Source organism: Brachyhypopomus gauderio, chromosome 21 (genome assembly GCF_052324685.1).
Source record: "Brachyhypopomus gauderio isolate BG-103 chromosome 21, BGAUD_0.2, whole genome shotgun sequence".
In the NCBI taxonomy this organism is placed as follows: Eukaryota; Metazoa; Chordata; class Actinopteri; order Gymnotiformes; family Hypopomidae; genus Brachyhypopomus; species Brachyhypopomus gauderio.
This window is the reverse complement of record NC_135231.1, coordinates 10,399,846-10,423,116: the sequence shown is the minus strand read 5'-3', so window position 1 is coordinate 10,423,116 and position 23,271 is coordinate 10,399,846. Positions and strand designations below refer to the sequence as shown.

At 42.7% G+C, this 23,271-nt stretch overlaps 1 protein-coding gene across 4 annotated transcripts; it reads left to right on the top strand.

Moving 5' to 3' along the window:
• Positions 1-39: 39 nt before the first annotated feature.
• LOC143484949 (E3 ubiquitin-protein ligase TRIM39-like) lies at positions 40-20,462 on the top strand. Of its 4 annotated transcripts, XM_076984030.1 has the most exons (9): positions 40-667; positions 810-1,186; positions 11,029-11,110; positions 11,252-11,731; positions 12,051-12,146; positions 12,257-12,487; positions 12,785-12,807; positions 13,114-13,232; positions 17,263-20,462. In XM_076984030.1, exons 4-9 carry the CDS (start codon positions 11,327-11,329, stop codon positions 17,928-17,930), a joined length of 1,542 nt encoding a protein of 513 aa, XP_076840145.1. In that variant the 5' UTR covers positions 40-667; positions 810-1,186; positions 11,029-11,110; positions 11,252-11,326; the 3' UTR covers positions 17,931-20,462. The 4 variants fall into 4 exon arrangements, with proteins under 4 accessions (XP_076840145.1, XP_076840143.1, XP_076840144.1 ...); XM_076984028.1 differs by lacking the exon at positions 40-667 and having other exon boundaries at positions 686-1,186; XM_076984029.1 differs by lacking the exon at positions 40-667 and having other exon boundaries at positions 686-1,257.
• The last annotated feature ends 2,809 nt before the right edge of the window (positions 20,463-23,271 follow it).

The window sequence follows — 23,271 nt, the reverse complement described above, 5'->3', positions numbered from 1 at the left end:
TAACCAAACGAATCTCAAACTGCGAATAAGTAACCAACTTCAGCCTCGTCGTAAAAGTAACGTTTATAAAAATACATTGAATTTTGTTATGAAGTTATACTTCCCGTCAAACGTGAATACATGTTCAACGCATTTTCTTTTAGGCATTTGTGGGTGATGTGATATTTGTCGGACAGCTCGCTAACACGTATGTAACGTATGAAACGGGGCAGAGCGTGGTCACGCAAACATACGTCTTGCGAAGACTAGACTGTCTCATTTAACAACTGTGAGATGCAGCCTACCCAGCCTTCGAAGTGTGTGGCCAATGTGGGCTGCGGTCTACGCGGTCTACGTAGGCTGTTTCTCAATTCAGGGGCTGCAGCCCACGAAGTGCGCATTTGTAGGCCGGTTACGTCACTGCGCCGCGACGAGGCTGTCCCAATTCGTGGACTCCTTCTTATGCGGCCGACGAATGTAGCCTTCAAAACCCCGAAAACGAAGGATGCATCTGAGTATCCTTCGCGTCCCACCATATCCCAGGATTCATTGCTCTATGAACAATAAACAGGCGGAGTCTAGTGTACGGGCCGAAGAATTCGTTTTTAAATGTCGGTATTTTTTAAATATGGACATTTATACTGCAATGAGATGCTAAATAACATGCCAGTTATTAATGATATTGCAGGTAAACATGTGCTTTGAGTATTTACTAAATGTTTATACGTAAAAGTAACGTAAAAGTAACGTTTATAAAAATACATTGAATTTTGTTATGAAGTTATACTTCCCGTCAAACGTGAATACATGTTCAACGCATTTTCTTTTAGGCATTTGTGGGTGATGTGATATTTGTCGGACAGCTCGCTAACACGTATGTAACGTATGAAACGGGGCAGAGCGTGGTCACGCAAACATACGTCTTGCGAAGACTAGACTGTCTCATTTAACAGCCGTGAGATGCAGCCTACCCTGCCTTCGAAGTGTGTGGCCACCGTGGGCTGCGGTCTACGCGGTCTACGTAGGCTGCAGCCCCTGAAGTGAGAAACAGCCGTAGGCTGCAGCCCCTGAATTGAGAAACAGCCGATACACTTCTTGTACCGGTCACGTGATTTTTGTTTAAAGCAATACACGCACCTATACGGGGTTTCACTCTTGTGCGCTCGGCAGTGATGACGCACCAGTATCGTTCGTCCCATCACTACTGGTGAGTCTACAGAACCTGTAGTGTTTGTAAAGATCGCTAAAACCATTAATCTTCCAAAAACGGACCTGTGTGTAAGTGTGTTTATTACTGTTACAGATACTAAGTTTTAAACAGATGAATGAATGTTTAGGACTATGGCGCGTATTGAAAACGTGAGTTTTGTGGAATGCTTAAACCGGGTAAACAGTGACAGCAAACGGGAGTGTAAATGCAGTACTACTGTCACAGTATGGGAGGTATTTCCTGCCAATAATAAAACTAAAATGAAAACACTAAAATGAAAATGAAAATACCGTTTTGCCATTTCTTTTTCCATACATGTGTGAAAATATTATGACAAAATTAAAAATAAAATGAAATCACTTAATTTGCAATTTAATTTTTCACTCGAGCACGGGTCATATGTGACAAATATAAAATGAAAATTAAAAAGGAGGATTGGCGCTACCTGCTGGTGATTTTCTTTTTCATTTTCCACTTTTCATTTTCTTTTTCCACTTTTCATTTTCGTTTTCAACTTCACCAGCATGCAAATACATGTAAATGAACAGTAGGCGGAGCTACAACTACAGAACCTCCCGTGAAATCCAGAGAGGGCAGCACAAGCGACATGGCTGACGTTTTACTAGAAACGGCAAATGAGATTGTGAGGTTGGCGAATTGCCAGATTATATATTGCTTAGATGTGAAGTAATCTAGCAGGTTAATAGTGTTGTATGTCGGAATATATGTGAAGTGGTAGAACGCTTAGGGTCTGGATCGGGGACCATGGAAAACCGCTCAGTGCGAGGTCGGCCTAGGTTGGACGTTGCCGAAGAGACGACGGTGAAGTTGGTTACTTATTCGCAGTTTCAGATTCGTTTGGCTACTTATTCGCAGCTCCTTATTCGGTTCACGATGCGTGTTTACTGCGCACTTTGTTTAAAAGAGATAGATTAAACAAACGAGCATAGGAGGCTAGGAGCATACATTAAGAGGTTATTGTTTCCCATACTGATTTTGTGAATGTAGAAAAAAATATTAAAATATAAGGAAAGCATTCCTTTTTGTAAAATGGTTTATATTTCAAGTCGTTACAATTGTATGTAATTTGTACATGATTATGGAATTCGTCAGTATTTCTAACGTAAGGAAACATATTCTTAGATTTGAAAACTAAAAACACAGAAATGCTGTTCTAGAACACAAATCAATCGGAAGAATATACAAGCACACAACATGGTATATTGAGCAGTGAACGAATTTACAGGGGAAGGTTCAGAGGCTTATTGAAGGCCTTATTTATAGTGGACCAGATAAATAACAAATGAATCATAAAGAACAGGTCGCTCCCTAAGAGAAACCTGATTTTAGCCTGACCTACATAATTTTATACCTCAAATCTAACTGGAAACATGGCATATTGAGTAGTTAAGCACACAGGTGAAATGGTTCCAGACCCTAAGCGTTCTACCACTTCACATATATTCCGACATACAACACTATTAACCTGCAAGATTACTTCACATCTAAGCAATATATAATCTGGCAATTCGCCAACCTCACAATCTCATTTGCCGTTTCTAGTAAAACGTCAGCCATGTCGCTGTGTGCTGCCCTCTCTGGATTTCACGGGAGGTACTGTAGTTGTAGCTCCGCCTACTGTTCATTTACATGTATTTGCATGCTGGTGAAGTTGAAAACGAAAATGAAAAGTGGAAAAAGAAAATGAAAAGTGGAAAATGAAAAAGAAAATCACCAGCAGGTAGCGCCAATCCTCCTTTTTAATTTTCATTTTATATTTGTCACATATGACCCGTGCTCGAGTGAAAAATTAAATTGCAAATTAAGTGATTTCATTTTATTTTTAATTTTGTCATATTTTCACACATGTATGGAAAAAGAAATGGCAAAACGGTATTTTCATTTTCGTGTTTTCATTTTAGTTTTATTATTGGCAGGAAATACCTCCCATAGTCACAGTGGGTCAGGTGCCTGGTGCAGCCCGGAGCCCCGGTGGGCGTGGGTAAAGGGCAGAGCATGTGTCAATCATTTTCGAATGCAGCCAATTAGATACTAGACTTTTGTTGTCAATCAATTTTTATTAAGCCAATTATCAGCCAGAGTTAGCTGTCAATCATTTTTTACTGCAGCCAATCATCTTAACAGATCTGCCAAAAGAAGGCGGAAACTGCACGGAGAAGCTCTTTAAACAGAAGTATATGCCGCTCTTACACAAAAGTAGCTGAATAAAAACATTAGAAGAGCCATGACTTTTGACATTTTAAAATCAAAGTTTAAAATACTTCTTACTTATTTTTCTGGAACGGCACTTTAATGTTTTTTTTTTCCTTTATTGCACGTATTGCATCATTTGTACATCATATAGGCTATATGTGGCAAGTGTAAAGGTTAGCGGAGGGGAGGTGTAAATGGACACAAATTATGTATTACACAGTAATACAATGTAAAACAATACAATTTCGACAATGGTTTTAATATTCAAAGGCTCTACAGCAGGGGTCGGCAACCTATGGCATGCGGGCCACCGTTGGCACGCTGAGGCATAATCAGTGGCACGCGACACGCTGGACCAGCATCAGCAAAAAAATTAATAATACAAAATAGAGCACGATCCTCCAATCGAAATCGCTCCTCAACGCTCTGCTCGGCGGAGGCGTTTATACTTGGCGATCGATCACGATATAATACTTCATTTGTGTCCATTTACACCTTCCCTCCGCTAACCTTTACACTCGAATATATATATGATGTAAATGATGCAATACGTGCAATAAAGGAAAAAAAATCATTAAAGTGCCGTTCCAGAATAACAAGTGAGAAGTATTTTAAACTTTGATTTAAAAATGTCTAAAGTCATGGCTCTTCTAATGTTTTTATTCAGCTACTTTTGTGTAAGAGCGGCATATACTTCTGTTTAAAGAGCTTGTTACGACCCGGCCTAGGCTACCGGATCGTAACAGGTAAAGACGGAGAAATATTTATGATGAAGGAAAATGTTTATTTGTGGCGGGACAATAGGCTTCAGGAGTTGATATGGCTAAAAAAAAAATAACAACTTGGAAACACAACAGAATGGCTAACTTCCTATTTCACAGAAAGAATAAAGAAAATATACAAAAACCTACCCTAACTCCCTAACCTTAAACAGAGGACAAAACGGAACAAAAATAGCCTCAACTCCCTACGTCCCAACCACTGAGAAAACCCAAGAAGTGAATGTACAGGCTATGTACAGTGTGCTATATACAATAGGCGACCAGACTTATATTGAGGGGGGAAACCGTAATCGTAGTCAATGGAGAAGCGTAGATCATAGCCGACACAGAATCCAAAAATACATCAACAAACACTTCCACACATACACTCAGAACACCACGAACAAACTGTCTTAACCATACAAAAATCTCAAAATGCGAACCACTCTTAATCTTTCCTTCCTGCCACCCTCCTTGTCTTCATTTCCGGGCCGGTTTAAGTAGGGTTGATGACAGCAGGGGCAGCCAACGGGATTGTCGCAAGGTAGTGGTGTGACGCCAGACAGCCAACGAACGTCGACACCGTTGCAGCGGAGCGCGATTGGACGCGTTGCCTGGGGAAACAACTCACACACACACCGTGCGGCGCTCACACATAGCGTGCGCTGTGACAGCCCTAGTGAACTATATAGAAACACTTCTACATCGACCCCAGGGCCGTAACACCCCCACCCATAAGAGTGAACTAGGGGGTCCCAGCACGAGACAAACAATCCGCCACAACATTTTCACTGCCTCTTTTGTGTTTGATGTCCAAATTAAAATTTTGGCAGATTAAAGACCACCGCATCAGTCGTTGATTGGTGTTGGACATCCTGTACAGAAACACAAGAGGATTATGGTCGGTGTACACAGTGATTGGAAGGGCGCTAGAGCCGATGTATACTTCGAAATGTTGAATGGCGAGTAGTAGTGCGAGGGCTTCCTTCTCTATTGTACTGTAGTGACACTGATGGCGATTGAACTTGGCTGAAAAATATGCAATGGGGTGATCGACACACAAAGCATCCTCCTGTAACAACACAGCCCCACAACCAGTCTCACTGGCATCAACCTCTAATTTGAAGGTCTTTGTGAAGTCTGGGGCGGAAAGGACAGGAGACGAACACAACAACCGTTTTACGGCCTCAAACGCCGACTGACAGGTGGGGGACCACTCAAATGTGGTGGACTTACGTAATAGGTTTGTAAGGGGTAGCACAACATCCGAGAAGTTTCTGCAGAAACTTCTGTAGTACCCCGTCATACCGAGGAAACGCCTAATCTCCCTCTTGCTTTGTGGAACAGGGAATTCAACAATAGCTTGAACCTTTGCTTCTACTGGACGAACCACACCACGGCCTACTCGTTTCCCCAAATAGGTCACTGTGGCATGACCAAACTCACACTTAGCGAGGTTTATGGTCAAACTCGCCTCCTGGAATGTGAGAAATACCTTCTCAAGAGTATGCATGTGTTCCTCCCATGTGTCGGTATATACAATGACATCATCTAAGTAAGCGTCACATCCCTCAATATTCGTTAACACACTGTTCATAAGTCGTTGAAATGTCGCCGGGGCGTTTTTCAACCCAAAAGGCATAACAGTGTACTGCAGAAATGTACCAGGAATAGCAAATGCCGAAACCTCTGAGGCCCTTTTGGTTAACGGAACTTGCCAATAGCCCTTGAGCAAGTCGAGTTTTGTAACGAACTGTGCGTTACCTATTCGATCCACGCAGTCATCTATACGGGGGAGTGGGAATGAATCAGTGGTTGTTACAGAGTTGACCTTTCTATAGTCTGTACAGAACCGAAAAGTGCCATCGGGTTTAGGCACCAGCAAGCAGGGTGAACACCATGGACTGGAACTAGGTACAGCAAATCCATTTTTCAACAGGTACTCAACCTCCTGTTTCATAATAGCGTGTTTAGTTGGGTTCACTCGGTAAGCGTTCTGTCTCACCGGTGTGTTAGTCCCGACTTGTATGTCGTGCTCAATGACTGAAGTTCGTGAAGGTATGTCAGCGAACACAGAGAGGTATTTATGTATCAGACTTACGACAACGTTTTGTGCTGACTCAGGAAGATGCTGTAACATAGAGGGGAGTTCTTTTAAGGATTCTGAATTGGACAGACGAGCAGAAGGAAGACCGGTACCACGAATAACTAACTCATCCACCTCAGGAGTGTATTCAGAGGAAACAGGGGTAACCAACAAAGAAGGCTTAGGCACGTCACAAACATCCTCGGCAACGTCACGCGCTACGTACGGCTTAAGCATGTTGATATGACAAACGCGGGTCTTTTTCCTGCGGTTTGGCGTGTTTATCACATAGTCTGTGTCACTTAGACGGGACTCAATAACAAATGGTCCTACAAATCTCGCTTGTAGGGCAGAACCGGACAGTGGTAATAGAGCCAACACCTTGTCTCCCACGTTAAAACAGCGCGGTACGGCACGTACATCAAAACGAGCCTTCATTCGGCCCTGAGTTTTATTAAGCGCCTGATGTGCTAGAGCACATAGTGTTCTTAGACGATCACGAAACTCACTAACATAATCAAGAACATTAGTAGGAGCGGATGGAGAGGGATCAGGGGTTAACATTTCCTCCTGCAAAACCTTCAGCGGACCTCTCAAGGTGTGTCCAAACACCAATTCAGCTGTGCTAAAACCAAGCGACTCCTGCGGAGTGGTCCGAACAGCGAATAAAAGAAGTGGTAAGCCTGTATCCCAATCTTGTCTGTGGGATAGGCAATACGTCCTTAACATGGATTTAAGGGTCTGGTGAAACCTTTCTAGGGCACCCTGTGACTCTGGGTGATAAGCACTAGATACCTGATGACGAATTCCCATTTGTTTCATGGCCTTTTGGAAATATCTGGACATAAAATTTGTTCCTTGATCGGACTGTACATGTTTAGGGAGACCAAAAGTGGTGAAGAATTTAATCAACGCGTTCACTATCGCGGGAGCCTTAAGGGAACGAAGGGGAACAGCCTCAGTATAACGGGTGGCAACACACATAATGGTCAACATATAAACATATCCTGACTTCGTTTTGGGGAGTGGACCCACGCAGTCAATGAGAACGCGCTCGAAGGGTTCTCCACACACCGGAATAGGTTTTAAAGGGGCAGGCGGAACCACCTGATTCGGTTTACCAGCCACTTGACACACATGACATGAGCGACAAAACTGATTTACATCCCGTTTCATCATGGGCCAAAAGAAATGTCGCAACAAACGTAGATACGTTTTTCTAACACCTAGGTGTCCAGATAAAACATGGTCATGAGCAAGACTCAAAACGTGGGACCGATATGGTTGCGGTACGACCACCTGATGTACAGTTCTCCACTCCTGATCCGTGCTTGCATCAGGAGGAGTCCATTTACGCATCAGAACACCGTTCTCGAGGTAGTAGGCTACTGAACGCGTACTGAAATTCCCATCAGTTGATACGCTTGCTATACAAGTGGATAAAGTGTTGTCTTTCTGCTGTGCCTCAATGAGTTTGTCTCGGCCAAGAGTCGATGTAAATGAGTCGAACGGACACGGTTCGGTTTCATTCGATTCCGTGGTCTGTGTAGGTGTATGACTGCACATAAACGAATCGGATAGTCCATCGACTTCCGCGTATTTTTGTGCCTGGGCTCTGGTGAGCACGCACGTCTTAAAAACAGAAGGAAATTCCGTTAACAAACTGTCTGAAACACTCTCCTCTGGCTCTGACACGACTTCAGGGGCGGACCAACCCTTACTACCCGCCAAATCGTTACCGAGAATAAACGTTATTCCATTCACCGGTAATTTCTCCCTCACAGCAACCCTAACCATACCGGTAACTAACTCCGAGCGCAAATATATATTGTGCAAAGGAACTCTCAACACACGCAAGTCAATACCTTGCACCAAAACATCCGAGTCACATTTTGTCTTCTCAGACAAAGGCAAAACCGAACTTAGCATCAACGACTGTGCTGCCCCGGTGTCTCTCAGTATGCGAACGGGATACTGAATCGCACCTGATGACAACACCGCTACAGTCCCATCGAACACAAATGGCTTAAATGAGGCGTCTATTTGGACTGTATCCAAATAGGTATCGGACTCCTGGTGTAAAGAGGAGGTATGAACTAACCCGATGGGTTTTGCTGGTGAGTGGGGCTTCTTCTGGTTTTTATTAAGCAGCTTTGGACAACCTGCTATAAGGTGACCGGCTTCGTGACAATAAAAACATTGACGCGACTCACCAGACGTCCTCGCGGGTGTGTTCGGAGGCAGAGGAGGTGTAGTAGCAACACGATCGACCTGACGTGCTCGCTGGGGAGTAGAGAATATAGTTTTGTGCGTTAATACAAACTCGTCGGCAAGGATTGCAGCATCAGCAAGAGATGACACCTTCTGTTCGTTTAAATGCACAACTAATCTCTCCGGAGCACACGTTTTAAATTCCTCTAATAAAACCAGTTCTCTAAGCTGTTCAAGTGTGTTCACTTTGCAAGACGCGCACCATTTATCGAAAAGAGCCGCCTTTTCACGGGCAAATTCAACATATGTTTGGCTGGCGGTTTTGGCGTGCTTACGGAACTTCTGTCGATATGCTTCTGGGACTAACTCATAGGCACGTAAGACCGTGGATTTCACCACGTCATAATCCAGACTCTGTTCCAGCGTTAAAGCGGAGCATACTTCCTGAGCTCTTCCCACCAGTTTACACTGTAATAATAGAGTCCACACATCCTTAGGCCATTTCAACGTTGTCGCTATTCGTTCGAACACCGGGAAGTATGCATCAACTTCGTTTTCACGAAAATAGGGCACAACAGCCAGATTTCTACTGACATCAAACCCCTCCCAGCCTGCCGTAGCAGACGGAGTAGACTGGAGCGCCGGAGACCGTGTCCTAGTACGCGGAGCGGGTACAGGGGTAGACAGGCCCAACGAGTGTCCACGCGGAGAAGGCACCGGCCGGGAGCCAGCAGGGGAAATGTGAGAGGGTGGATGTTGCCTCATCTCCAGCTCCAACTCTCGCACCCTGACATCCCGATGTGTCTCAAGTTCAAGGGCACGGACACGCTGTCTACCCAACTCTAGTTCTAACTCCTTCATGCGTAACGCAAGCATCGGGTCCATCTGACCGGGAGCAATAGGTTCCACATGCACCAGATCTTTAGCCTCAGCCCCAAACTCGGCCTTGATTCCCGGCCCAGACGGAAAGGCAACCCCCGGAGTCTCGTCTCTATCTGGCAGTATCTGTTGCTGTACGAGCTCATCATATAGGATATTCTTGATAACGCGTTTCGTATCAGAGCGAGACACCGTCACACTAAAGAAATCCGCAATCAATAAAAGATCATCTTTCCGACACTTGTCAAATTGTTCTAAGGTGGGAAACAACGTGAACTGTACCAAATCGAATGCAGCAGCCATGACTACTCACAACCGACAAAACGAAACAAAATAACAGAACAAAACCCACACCAAACCGCACGCCCCCCCCACCACAAAACAACAAAACCGGCAGGCAAACCAAACCAAAGGGACGAGCCCCCAATTCTGTTACGACCCGGCCTAGGCTACCGGATCGTAACAGGTAAAGACGGAGAAATATTTATGATGAAGGAAAATGTTTATTTGTGGCGGGACAATAGGCTTCAGGAGTTGATATGGCTAAAAAAAAAATAACAACTTGGAAACACAACAGAATGGCTAACTTCCTATTTCACAGAAAGAATAAAGAAAATATACAAAAACCTACCCTAACTCCCTAACCTTAAACAGAGGACAAAACGGAACAAAAATAGCCTCAACTCCCTACGTCCCAACCACTGAGAAAACCCAAGAAGTGAATATACAGGCTATGTACAGTGTGCTATATACAATAGGCGACCAGACTTATATTGAGGGGGGAAACCGTAATCGTAGTCAATGGAGAAGCGTAGATCATAGCCGACACAGAATCCAAAAATACATCAACAAACACTTCCACACATACACTCAGAACACCACGAACAAACTGTCTTAACCATACAAAAATCTCAAAATGCGAACCACTCTTAATCTTTCCTTCCTGCCACCCTCCTTGTCTTCATTCCGGGCCGGTTTAAGTAGGGTTGATGACAGCAGGGGCAGCCAACGGGATTGTCGCAAGGTAGTGGTGTGACGCCAGACAGCCAACGAACGTCGACACCGTTGCAGCGGAGCGCGATTGGACGCGTTGCCTGGGGAAACAACTCACACACACACCGTGCGGCGCTCACACATAGCGTGCGCTGTGACAGCCCTAGTGAACTTATATAGAAACACTTCTACATCGACCCCAGGGCCGTAACAAGCTTCTCCGTGCAGTTTCCGCCTTCTTTTGGCAGATCTGTTAAGATGATTGGCTGCAGTAAAAAATGATTGACAGCTAACTCTGGCTGATAATTGGCTTAATAAAAATTGATTGACAACAAAAGTCTAGTATCTGATTGGCTGCATTCGAAAATGATTGACACATGCTCTGCCCTTTACCCACGCCCACCGGGGCTCCGGGCTGCAGCATTACATATATGGAATGACTGGGTGTTGTGCGCTTGCCTAAGCGTCACGTGGTGTGTGGCGTAGAGGGGGTGACACTGTGTGACGTAGAGGGGTAAGACTGTGGTGTAAGGCTGAGGGGACAAAACAGTGAAATAGGGGCAACAATTGTGGACCATGTTTTACATGTAAGTCATGGTCTCACAATGGCTGAAGCTGGTCGTTGGGTGCAGCTGAATATTGGAAGAACAACTGTGTCTTCATACTTTTTCAACTCCTTTATTTCTTTACAAAAGCTCCTCCTCCGTGTACATGCCTGCCTGTTTGAAGAAGTAAATCTTGGAGTGACACACTAGTCTTTATTAATTCTGTGTTCAGGTGAGTTATAAATATTATGAGAACCTCTTAACTCTGGTATTTACTTCTTTCTGCCTCATTTCTGAAAGGAGTCTAAACTCCCTCAGCTGGATAAAGGACCACAGTGACTGATTCTCTCCTGTGCTACTGTGATTATTACAGAATATCTAAAAGTCAAAGTGAAGTTTGTACAGAAGGAGACATTACAGAGAAACTGCACAGCAGCTGTTGGAGGAAATGGCTGCTATAAACCCTCTGTCAGAAGAAGAGTTTTCATGTCCTGTGTGCTGCGACATCTTCAGGGATCCTGTTCTACTGTTGTGTAGCCACAGTGTGTGTAAAACCTGTCTGCAGCAGTTCTGGGAAAAGAAGGGATCTAAAAAATGTCCAGTTTGTAGAAGAAGATCTTCTAAATCCAACCCTCCCCTTAATCGTGCACTAAAGAACCTGTGTGAGTCTTTTCTAGCGAGCAGGAGTCAGAGATCTTCAGCAGGGTCTGAGGTTCTCTGCAGTCTGCACAATGAGAAACTCAAACTCTTCTGTCTGGAGGACCTACAGCCTGTGTGTTTGGTGTGTCAGATTTCAAAGGCACATAAAACTCACGACTGCCTTCCAGTAGAGGAAGCTGTGTGTCACTTTAAGGTATGAAATGTACACTAATGCTTTAACTGTAATGTTTTTCCAATGTTTACAATTATCTTGAAATATATGTTAGACAGGCTAGATTAAATTAGTCAGATGATGAGATTTCAGACAACTAAATCAGACCTTCATTCGCCGTGAAACTTAATATGAATAAAAATATTGATATACAATCTGCTACACCTCCATTTTATATTAAAAGGATGAAAAGGAATCAGAGTAATCACGCCATTGTGTTCAGTCGTTGTAATCTTCTATACAGATACAGTGATGAATCCTGTAAGACTCACACTGTCCTCTACTAAACCCATATTTACAGAACAAATTCAAGACCACACTGGAGTCTCTACAACAGCATCTGAAGGTCTTAGAGGAAGATAAACAAGCCTGTGAGAAAACAGCAGCCCACATTAAGGTGAAAGGCCACTCTGAGTTCTGAATGGTGCTGTGATCACTGTCCACGTACACCATAATGAAACACACACATTTGGAGAGTTTATATTTCCTCATCATCTCCCATTCCAGTATCAGGCCCAGCACACAGAGAGGCAGATAAAGGAGGAGTTTGAGAAGATCCACCAGTTTCTAAGAGATGAAGAAGCAGCAAGAATAGCTGCACTGAAGGAGGAAGAGGAGCAGAAGAGTCACATGATGAGGAGGAAGATTGAGGAGATGAGTGGAGAAATAGCATCTCTTTCAGATCAAATCAGAAACACAGAGAAGGAGATTAAAGCTGAGGACATCTCGTTCATACTAGTAAGAATCACTCAGTCTGTCTCTCACTTAGACATACGCTCAAAACATGTTAAATACACCAATGTAGAAGAAAAAGAAAATAAATCACTCTGACCACCATCTTTCACTAACTCTCTCTCTCTCTCTCTCTCTCTCTCTCTCACACACACACACACAAATGCACACAAAAAAGTAAAATGTTTTGACATTTGTTTTTGTGTGTGTGTAAGGGTCTTTAGACACATTGATTTTATTATCACATAATGAAAAGGCATATTTGACCCTCGTATAAAGAAAATGTCTCTGTTTCCTTCTCAGAATGTGTCGTCCACATTGAAATAGTAAGTGATCATTATTTCTGTTTGATCTCCATATTGTGTTACACATTGTGTTTGTGAAATTATTCTGATACATTCAGATCTTCAGTATGTGGTCTGTGTTATTTCAGAAATATGATATATGAAGAAGGTATTTAAGAATAAAAAATATATATTGATATTGACGATATGCAAACATTTCATGCAAGACATATTGATGGATTTAATTAAGGATATTTCATATGTTACTTTTAATGTTAAATACTTTGAATAAGATAAAAAATAATCTATTGTATATTTTAATAATATAATATCTTTATACATTTCCAGTGTTGATCACACCCCAAAGGAACATGAGATGGTGTCAGGAGCTCTGATCAATGTAGCAAAACATCTTTCCAACCTGAAGTTCAGAGTCTGTGAGAGAATGCAGAAGATTCTCCAGTACTGTGAGTTTTGGTGTTCTTTGATTAATTAGAGTAATTCTGTTCTCCTCACAATTAGAACTCTATTCACGCTATTTTCCATGACAACGCTGGGCAGGGCCATCTTGGTTGACTTTGTGTTGGAACTTCCGGTGCTACGGATACGCTGATAACGATTACAAGCAAAACGACAACAAACACAAAATGACTAGCATAATATGTTCAGTTAGAGCAGAGGTGGCCAACCCGTCAGAGACCAAGAGCCAAAAGAGGGGGGATGGCGAGTGTAAATTATTAGCGGGGGGGATGTAAAATGGACACAAATTAAGTAAAAAAACAAGCACAAACTTCGATATAAACATAAGTCGTGATATGCTTCAGGACTTTGTCACGTTTGGAGCACACTACGAGCTCTGTTATGTACGCAACTGTTGTTTTCTAGGTGAAAAGTGGATAAACTCCGATATCAACACTCGTTACAACGCCACTGACCTGCGCTCACTTTTAGGAAGAAAATAACAGACAGTGTCAGTAGTTTTTAAACCTCCCTCAGTCGTGTGCGGTGCCTTTGCTGCACCTCGTATGTGGTTTATTCCAAACGTGTGACAGAAGAACCGCGTCTCACCAACGAGACTCAAATCACAATCACAATATCACAGATACTTCATACCGCTAGTCTCCAGTTTTCCACTACGCCGGTTTTAAAAGTATTAGCGGCTCGCTGGGCTTGTAAACAAACCGCGCAGCACGAAGATGTAGCAGTGCTTGACCAACAGTGTTACGAACACAGCTCGAAAAGATCTGAGTGTTGCGGGGCACCTTATAACTTATATCCACCGCCTTCCAAAGAAGAGGACCTGCGTCTAAGGCTGAAGGCGCTAAATTTAAAACATCCACCCAAACGTCCATGCGTCTATTTTATAATCAGTGGCCACATCTTTTCCTTGCATTCATTTTGTAATTTAAAGTAATTAAGTAAAGAAGTAAATAGACAAGAATGCCTATTTTATGAAAAAAACCATTAAATTGTAGTAGTGTACACTAATGCAAAAATAGCTGACCGGAAGTTCTAACACAAAGGCGGAAGAAACACACACTTGAAAGTGGGCGTGGTGAAATACGGTGAATAGAGAGAGAAACATTAACATTGTGTGTTTGGTACATGAACTATTCCAGTATTAAAGGCTGTATTAGTATAAACAGTGAGGGGGACGACCAGTTGGCTGCTGGTCTGAGGAGAGACAGTCAGTCCATGAGGAGATCTACACCACCCACTCTCCACCTCTACACACCACCCACTCTCCACCTCTACACACCACCCACTCTCCACCTCTACACCACCCACTCTCCACCTCTACACACCACCCACTCTCCACCTCTACACACCACCCACTCTCCACCTCTACACCACCCACTCTCCACCTCTACACCACCCACTCTCCCCCTCTACACACCACCCACTCTCCACCTCTACACACCAACCACTCTCCACCTCTACACACCACCCACTCTCCCCTCTACACCACCCACTCTCCACCTCTACACACCACCCACTCTCCCCTCTACACACCACCCACTCTCCCCTCTACACCACCCACTCTCCACCTCTACACACCACCCACTCTCCACCTCTACACACCACCCACTCTCTACCTCTACACACCACCCACTCTCCACCTCTACACACCACCCACTCTCCACCTCTACACCACCCACTCTCCCCTCTACACACCACCCACTCTCCACCTCTACACACCACCCACTCTCCACCTCTACACACCACCCACTCTCCCCTCTACACCACCCACTCTCCACCTCTACACACCACCCACTCTCCCCTCTACACCACCCACTCTCCACCTCTACACACCACCCACTCTCCCTGGGACATCACCACCTCCACCTGCTCCTCCATCCTGCCTCCTCCCCCATCCTGTAAATAATGAAGATACTAGGGGTCTATAGGAAGTCCGGTACTCTGAGTCTGAGTTCCATGGATCTCCATCTCTGAGGGACCAAGCGTGTCAGCTGGGACTCTCCCTTGTCTCTGTGTCTGTCTCTGTCTGTCTCCCTGTCATAATCTTTGTGTCTGTGTATTTTCTTTTCTGCGTCCCTGTCACCATCTTTGTTTCTGTGTTTGACTCTGTCTTTGTCCTTGTCTCCATCTTTGTGTCTGTCCCAGTGTTGTCCTTTGAGTTGTTGTCCCACCCCCTCAAGTGGTGAATGAAGCAACTTTCTTTACTCGTGTCTGCGTTATTCCGATACGTAAAGGAAACTTCCCCAAAGCTCTGTGATGAACAAAACAAAATGGTTGTTTATTCCAGGCTGTACATGTGATGAAATAAACTTAAAACAAAACATTCAAACCATGGTTAGGTTGTTCCAAATATATGGTGCAGCACAAATCGTAACGCTAAACACGGTAAGAAAACTGTGTTGCTACCAGTATTCTCAAATACTCACTTCTCCCCTAAAGTCAACATGAGCTTCCCGCCCCGTCGCCACTTCGCTCTTAAAGAGACAGTGACCTAATTTCTTCACATAAACAAATGGAGACTGTTGACATTTATATTTACATATATTTACATCACCTCTGGCATCTTAATACTATATTAAACAGCAATATATACACATATGCACCTCTTCATAAAAAAGTTAATCAACAACACATTTACACACAATGCAAAGAAGGTCCTTATGTTTTATCTCCTACACCACTGGTGTTAGTTACTCTGGGAGTAGCGCCCTTTAGTGGGGGAACTGTAACGGTATCTACCCACTAATGAGGACACACACACACTTCAGTACACAGACACTAATCATCAGTGTTGGGAACGTTACTGTAAAAAAGTAATTAGTTAGTTACTCACTATTTGTTCAAAAAAGTAACCGAGTTAGTAACTGAATTACTTTAATAATAAAAGTAACTCGTTACCAGGGAAATTAACTATTTGCATTACAGTTAAAAAAATGTTATATGCCAATGAATAAGAATTTTTTGAAAAAGCAGTTTTCAGTCAGTTGAAATGAGTAGATCATGAAGGTGTTAAACTTTTGATATTTATTGCACATCCACAGACCAGTGCAGGATAAAATCCTTTAAAATCCTAAATCTTTGAAAAAATAAAATAAAATAAGCAAAAGTAAAACAGTTACACTATATAACGTGCATTTACATCTATCAAATTAAATTAAATTCTCTCAACCTGAGACAAGTGGTTTGTTCACAACCGAAGTAAACTTAACAATAATACCTCTATTCTTAATTCAATGAATCAAATACCCATTCTGGTAGACATTCAGGAATTTCAAGTATTTTCTTAAATAATGTTTATATCGCCACCTTGAAAATGATAATTTTTCTTCGGCTTGCTCCTGACTCGCCATTTCTGCCTCTACTCTGTTTTTGTCGTGTGTCACTGGTGTGCTTTGGCACGCGTGTAAAAACACTGGCTCTGATTGGCTACCATAATGCTGCTTTAGCCAATCGCTTACTGACTTGTTAAGTTAAACAGGTGTTACACCGAGAACTGTGATCTATCGAGATATGTTACTCTTCACTAGCCTGGGCAGCGGTCCGCTCGCATTACTGTTAGTATATAAATATATAGTAATGCACCGCTTTTAATGACCAGTAACGTCAACGGCGTTGTAACGACAGGAAAAGTAATTAATTATATTATCCTGTTATTGACAAAATGACGCCATTACCATAACCGCATTATTGGCAACATTGCTAATAATACATACATGCAGTGTGACAATCAGTGTAACAGTAACACTGCACTAGTTAAGTGTCACATGTGATACTCAAATAATTAATCCAAGACATGTAGAAATATATTAATGAATAAAACAGACACAATTTCAAGTGTCAAAACAACAAGCACACAAGTACTGCAGGGGTGTGTGGTGAACACACAACATCACCGTCACTTCCCTCTTATCAACCTACTGCAGCATTTCACTCAGAGTAAAGGGCCTGCAGTCTGTAGATGTGACCTCATCACATAAACACATGAACATGATGATTCATTCTGTTCTCTCTCCTCAGACCCTGTTACTCTGGACCCCAACACTGCACATCCACACCTCCACCTGTCTGATGATCTCACTACTGTAGAAGACAGACAACAGGACTCACTGCTTCCTGATAATCCAGAGAGATTTGATGTGTGTAGGTGTGTCCTGGGCTCTGAGGGCTTTAACTCAGGGACACACTGCTGGGATGTTGATGTTGGAGACAGTCATTCATGGGCACTGGGTGTAATTAGAGAGTCTGAATGTAGAAAGGGAGTGATCTGGGATTCAGTGTGGAGTCTGGGCTACAATCTGTGGACTTACTGGATACGCTGCCCAGGACAGACAGATCACTACTTCACACCTACAGAGAAACTGCAGAGGGTCAGAGTTCAGCTGGACTGGGACAGGGGGAAAGTGACATTCACTGAACTTCTAACCAGTTCACACCTGCACACTATAACACACACTTTTACTCACACTGTTTTCCCTTTATTCTATAATTACAATTACTTAAATAATGAAAGTTCCTCTCCTATGAGGATCTTACCAGTAAAGATATCAGTAACAGCAAAGAAAAGAGAGAAGCGCAAAAAAAATTATGAACGTAAAATGCGAGACGCAAAGAAAAGCAGTGACGCGCAAACAAAAGAAAGAAACGCAAAAGGGAGAAAGTATTGCAAAAAAAAAACAGCAACATAAAATGTGAAACGCAAAGGAAAGAAAGAAACGCAAAAGAGGGAAAGTATTGCAGAAACAAATTAGGAACGTAAAATGCAAAATGCTAATCTTATATTTGCGATATTATTATTTTTTCGTCACCATTAAAGACCCTAATTTGACTCCATACGCGCGACCCTGCGCGAACGGTGGAGGCGTTTATTTTTTATGCTTTCGCGAGCGTCACTGCAGTGTTCACCGAAACGATAGGTGTTTTGTCCGAAACGATATGTGGTTGAAACACCCCTCAAAACAGGGGAATGAACATTTACCTGACCAGGTTTGAAAAGAGCTGGAATTTAGGTTAAAGTACTTTAAAATGCTTGAAATTGTAACTACTTGGTTTCACAACAAATATCTGTCTGACTTAATAGTTCTCTTGTATTAGGTTAACAAATACGAGCCTCTTGTAATTCCAGGACGAAACATGAGAGAACGTGAAGACGTGAAGATTGGGCGTTTTTAAAATAAACAACCATTAAATAATGTGATAAAAAGCGAATTATTTCGAGTATATGTATAAATATTTAACTTAATTATGTTTAACATGCTGGGAAATATTGAAATGGACCTTGAAAGTGACGTACAAGTGCTTGAATTCCACCTTATAAAGGTGTATGAACCCTGAAAACGTGACTTTGTTCATTGCGCTGAAGCGCGGCGCGCGCGAAGTTACAAAATTCGAGAGGTGCACGACCTCGCGAACCGACAGCGCGCGAGGCACTCGCTCACACGCGGAGCCACAGCGATTACGTCATTTTCGCCGCGCGGACCCTCGCGCCGCTCGCGAAGCGTCAACCAGGCAGGCTTATTTTAAGTTGTTGAGGGGGTAGCGAACGTAACACTCGTGACGGAGTGTTTTGTCAATAGCCCTGAAATAAATGCTCCGGTTTTGTTTTGGTCCGTATCCAGTTAATCAGGAATGAGATTGGGTCCGGACAGGACTGCGTTCGGGTCCGGATCCGGACCGCGGTCCGCCAGTTGAGTACCCCTAACATAGACCAATAGATGAGTGCAGAAAACAGAGCAAACAGTTTTCAGAACACTGGAAATTCTGACCAAAAATGTTGTTTAATTTTGGGAGTTTTGCTCAGGATATTGAATTGAAATAAATCAGAAGATGTTTTTTAATACCATTTTAGATGGTATATTTTTCTTTAATTTCCCAGGCCTCTGCCACAGGCATCTCCATAGTGCCTAGAAGTGGTCTTCTGCATGCTCAAAGCAAATAACTGGATCTTCCATTCATCATCTATAACATGAGCTGTCACACCAAGATAATTTTTGTTGCTAACAGAGGTCCAGTGATCCCCAGTCAGAAGAGGGTTTTCCATCCACCGAGTTTTTGCGCATTTTGAAAATGCGCATGAAAAAAGCTGGATGGAAAAAGTCCAAAATTCGAAAAAAGCCCCAAATATCGCAAAAAGATTTTTTGGAAAAGTTATACTATCGCATCGCCAAAATTCGGAAAAACTGGATGGAAAAGGGTTTTTCGCATAAACGATGACGTATCATGTATATGATATCAGGTAGGCTATATGGCGGATGTCGCCGTGGTCACGAGGCTGAAGTTGGTTACTTATTCGCAGTTTGAGATTCGTTTGGTTACTTATTCGCAGCTCCGTATTCGTCGGCTGAAGTTGGTTACTTATTCAAAAAGGGTGTGTTCACGATGCGTGTTTGCTGCGCACTTTGTTTAAAAGCGATAGATTAAACGTTACATTAAACGAGCGTAGGAGCAAACATTTAAGAGGTTATTGTTTCCCATACTGATTTTGTGAATGTAAAAAATAAAAATATTATGAAAGCATTTCATTTGTAAAATGGTTTCTATTTCAAGTCGTTTCAATTGTATGCAATTTGTACATGATGATTGAATTCGTCAGGATTTCTAACGTAAGGAAACATATTCTTAGATTTGAAAACTAAAAACACAGAAATGCTGTTCTAGAACACAAATAATCGGAAGACGAAATACCAGCACACAACATGGCATATTGAGCAGAGGGCAGATAGGTGAACGCATTTAAAGGGGCAGTTTCAGAGGCTTATTGAAGGTCTTATTGATGGTGGGCCAGAGAAATAACAAATGCATCATGAAGACAGGTCACTCCCTAAGAGAGGAACCTGATTTTAGCCTGATCCAACATCATTTTATACCTCAAATCTAACTGGAAACACAGCATATTGAGTAGTTAAGTGCACAGAGAGCACACTGAAATGGTTCAGAGGGGCAATTCAGAGGTGTGCTGTATGCCTATAAGGCATCAAGCCAGACAAATAACACATGCATCATACATAACTCAGGGTTGCCAACTCTCACGCATTGAGCATGAGACACACGCATTTGACCGTTTTCACACGCTCTCACGCCACACTTCCGATATCTCACGCCGAAAAAAAATATCCAGTTTATTTACCTCAGATCCACATATATGATTCAATACGTTACTAGTTCGCTAGCTCTGGCGCCATCCACCGGCGATATAACACTGAATCTGTGTCCATTTTACGTTCGCCACGCCCCCCCCCCCTCAACAACTTTCGTTCGCCACCCCCCCCAACCCCCCCCTCAACAAAATACACTCGCCACCGGCTCCAGGTTAAAATCTCACTCCAAGCGAACGTCAAAAGTTGGCAACCCTGCATAACTAGTTCCTATATGTAAGAGAAACCTGTTTTTGGCCTGGCCCAGAATCATTTTATGCCTCAAATCTAACTGGAAACACGGCATATTGAGTAGTTAAGCACACAGGTGAAATAGTTCAGAGGGGCAATTTCAGAGGCCTGCTGTATAGGCTTGTCAAGATACTAAGAATTACAACTTCGATACGATACTTAAAAAAATATTGAAATTCGATACCATTTTCGATACCAAAGTCAGATACGGTGCTAATTTCCGTTTTAAAGCCTTTTTATTTTTTTTTATAAACAAACAAATGAATGTTGCTTTGTGTTTGAAAATGCTTGAAATTGTAACTTCATTTCACAACAAATATCTGTCTGACTGAACAGTTATTTTGTATTGCGTTAACAAATACGAGCATCTTGTAATTCCAGGATGAAACATGAGAGAACGTGAAGACGTTACGATTGGGCATTTTGAAAATAAACAACCATTCAATAATGTGATAAAAAAGTGAATAATTTCGAGTATATGTATAAATATTTAACTTATCCCAACAAACATGCGACGTCAGAAAGACGTTAAAATCAAATCTGTATCACGTCGGTCAGTCCAGACCCATTTTTGCATGTCTGGTGGACGTTCAAAACTGGTTCAAAATCTGACAGTGTTACTAGGACCTTAACCTTTTAACTTAACATGAACGTCTATGACGAGTTTTCTATCTGAACGTCTGACTAGGACCTTTATTGGATGTCAGGACGTACAAAAACTGCAACTGAACGGCAGTAATAGACGTTTAAAAAAGACGTTGCTAAAACTTTCATTCTGGCTTTTCAGTGGACGTCTTTTGAACGTCTGACAAAGTGTCTTTGCTCGTGCTGGGAAATATTGAAATGGACCTTGAAAGTGACATACAAGTGTTTGAATTCCACAAGGTGTATGAACCCTGCAAACATGACTTTGTTCATCGTGCTGAAGCGCGGTGCACGCGAGGTCGTGCACCTCTCGAATTTTGTAACTTTGCGTGCGCCGCGCCTCAGCGCAATGAACAAAGTCATGTTTGCAGGGTTCAATTCAAGCGCTTGTACCAATATTTCCCAGCACGTTAAACTTAATTAAGTTAAATATTTATACATATACTCGAAATGATTAGAAATATTGCGCTTTTAATCACATTATTTAATGGTTGTTTATTTTCAAAACGCCCAATCTTAACGTCTTCACGTTCTCTCATGTTTCATCCTGGAATTACAAGAGGCTCGTATTTGTTAACAAGAAAACTGTTCAGTCAGACATAGTGTTGCCACCTGTCCCGGTTTTCCCGGGACTGTCCCGGTTTTTCTTCTTTTTAATATTCGGTCCCGGCAAAAAAAACTAGGTTAGTTCAAACCACGATTCAGACTGTTTCTGCACACTTTAAATCTGTTTTTTTTTTCTCGCTGTGTCCATTTTAAACCCCTCCGGTAACATTTTACGTTCGCCACCCCCCCCACCCCCCCCCCGTGCTCAACAACTTACGTTCGCCACCCACCCGCTCAACAACTTGACAGTGTCCTTGTTTTTTGTCAGACCTAGGTGGCAACCCTAGTCAGACAGATATTTGTTGTGAAACGAAGTAGTTACAATTTCAACATTTTCAAGTACTTTAGCCTAAATTGCAGCACTTTTCAAACCTGAAACACACTGAAACACAAAGCAGCATTAAAATTAGTCAGGTAAGTGTTCATTCCCCTGTTTTGAGGGGTGTTTCTTTTATACTACCACATATAGTTTCGTACAACACTGCAAAGCGGAAAGTATAAACGCCTCCACCGCTCGCGGAGGTTCGCGCGGAGTCGAGCGCTATGGTCACTCAACCAGGCTTTAGCGCCCTTCGTTGAAATGTTCCAAAAGCACCGCTTGCAAACGGGCTTGTTCATGTCCTTCGGTTTTCCATCTGTATCTGCTTCGAATCCAGCACTGCGTTTGCTTTAGCTGCCATATTAGCATTACAAACTGTCCTGTGCATTACGGCAGCTTGGGTGGGACAAACGAAAGCGCATTTTATGTAAAGAGAATCGATACTTAAGGGAAACGAGTATTGTACCGTTTCAGAATGTTCAGTATCGATACGTATCGATATATTTTTTTGACAACACTACTGCTGTATGCCTGTAATGTCTTGGGCCAGGCAAAACCCAATTGTTTCATAAATAACCAGTGCATATATGTATGAGGAACCTGTTTTTAGCCTGGCCCAGAATAATTTTAGGCCTCAAATCTAACTGGAAACACGGCATATTGAGTAAAGCGCATAGGTGAAATGGGTCAGAGGGCCAAGTTCAGAGGCCTGCTGTATGCCTGTAATGTCTTGGGCCAGGCAAAACTCAATTGTATCATACATAACTAGTGCCTATATGTATGAGGAACCTGTTTTTAGCCTGGCACAGAATCATTTTATGCCTCAAATCTAACTGGAAACATGGCATATTGAGTAGTTAAGTTACTCACTTTATTGGAAGTGCATTTTTAACAGTAACAATGTATTGAAGCAGGTTCGGTAACCGAGGCAGAAACTGCTTAATCCAAAAATCCCGAGGAGGGAAACTTTATTGATAACGCAACCCTGGTGCGAGAAGGCTCCGCCCCCCAGTGTCACTTAAAGGGCAAGACTCGTGAGGAGTAGGAGTCGCTACAGTATCTCCTGACATTACG

Bases quoted from the DNA above. Each gene is read 5' to 3' on its own strand.
- LOC143484949 (XM_076984030.1), top strand. From the start codon at position 11,327: ATGGCTGCTATAAACCCTCTGTCAGAAGAAGAGTTTTCATGTCCTGTG. The intron at 12,147-12,256 runs GTGAAAGGCCAC...CTCCCATTCCAG, and splicing joins AAACAGCAGCCCACATTAAG to TATCAGGCCCAGCACACAGA. The intron at 12,488-12,784 runs GTAAGAATCACT...TTTCCTTCTCAG, and splicing joins AGGACATCTCGTTCATACTA to AATGTGTCGTCCACATTGAA.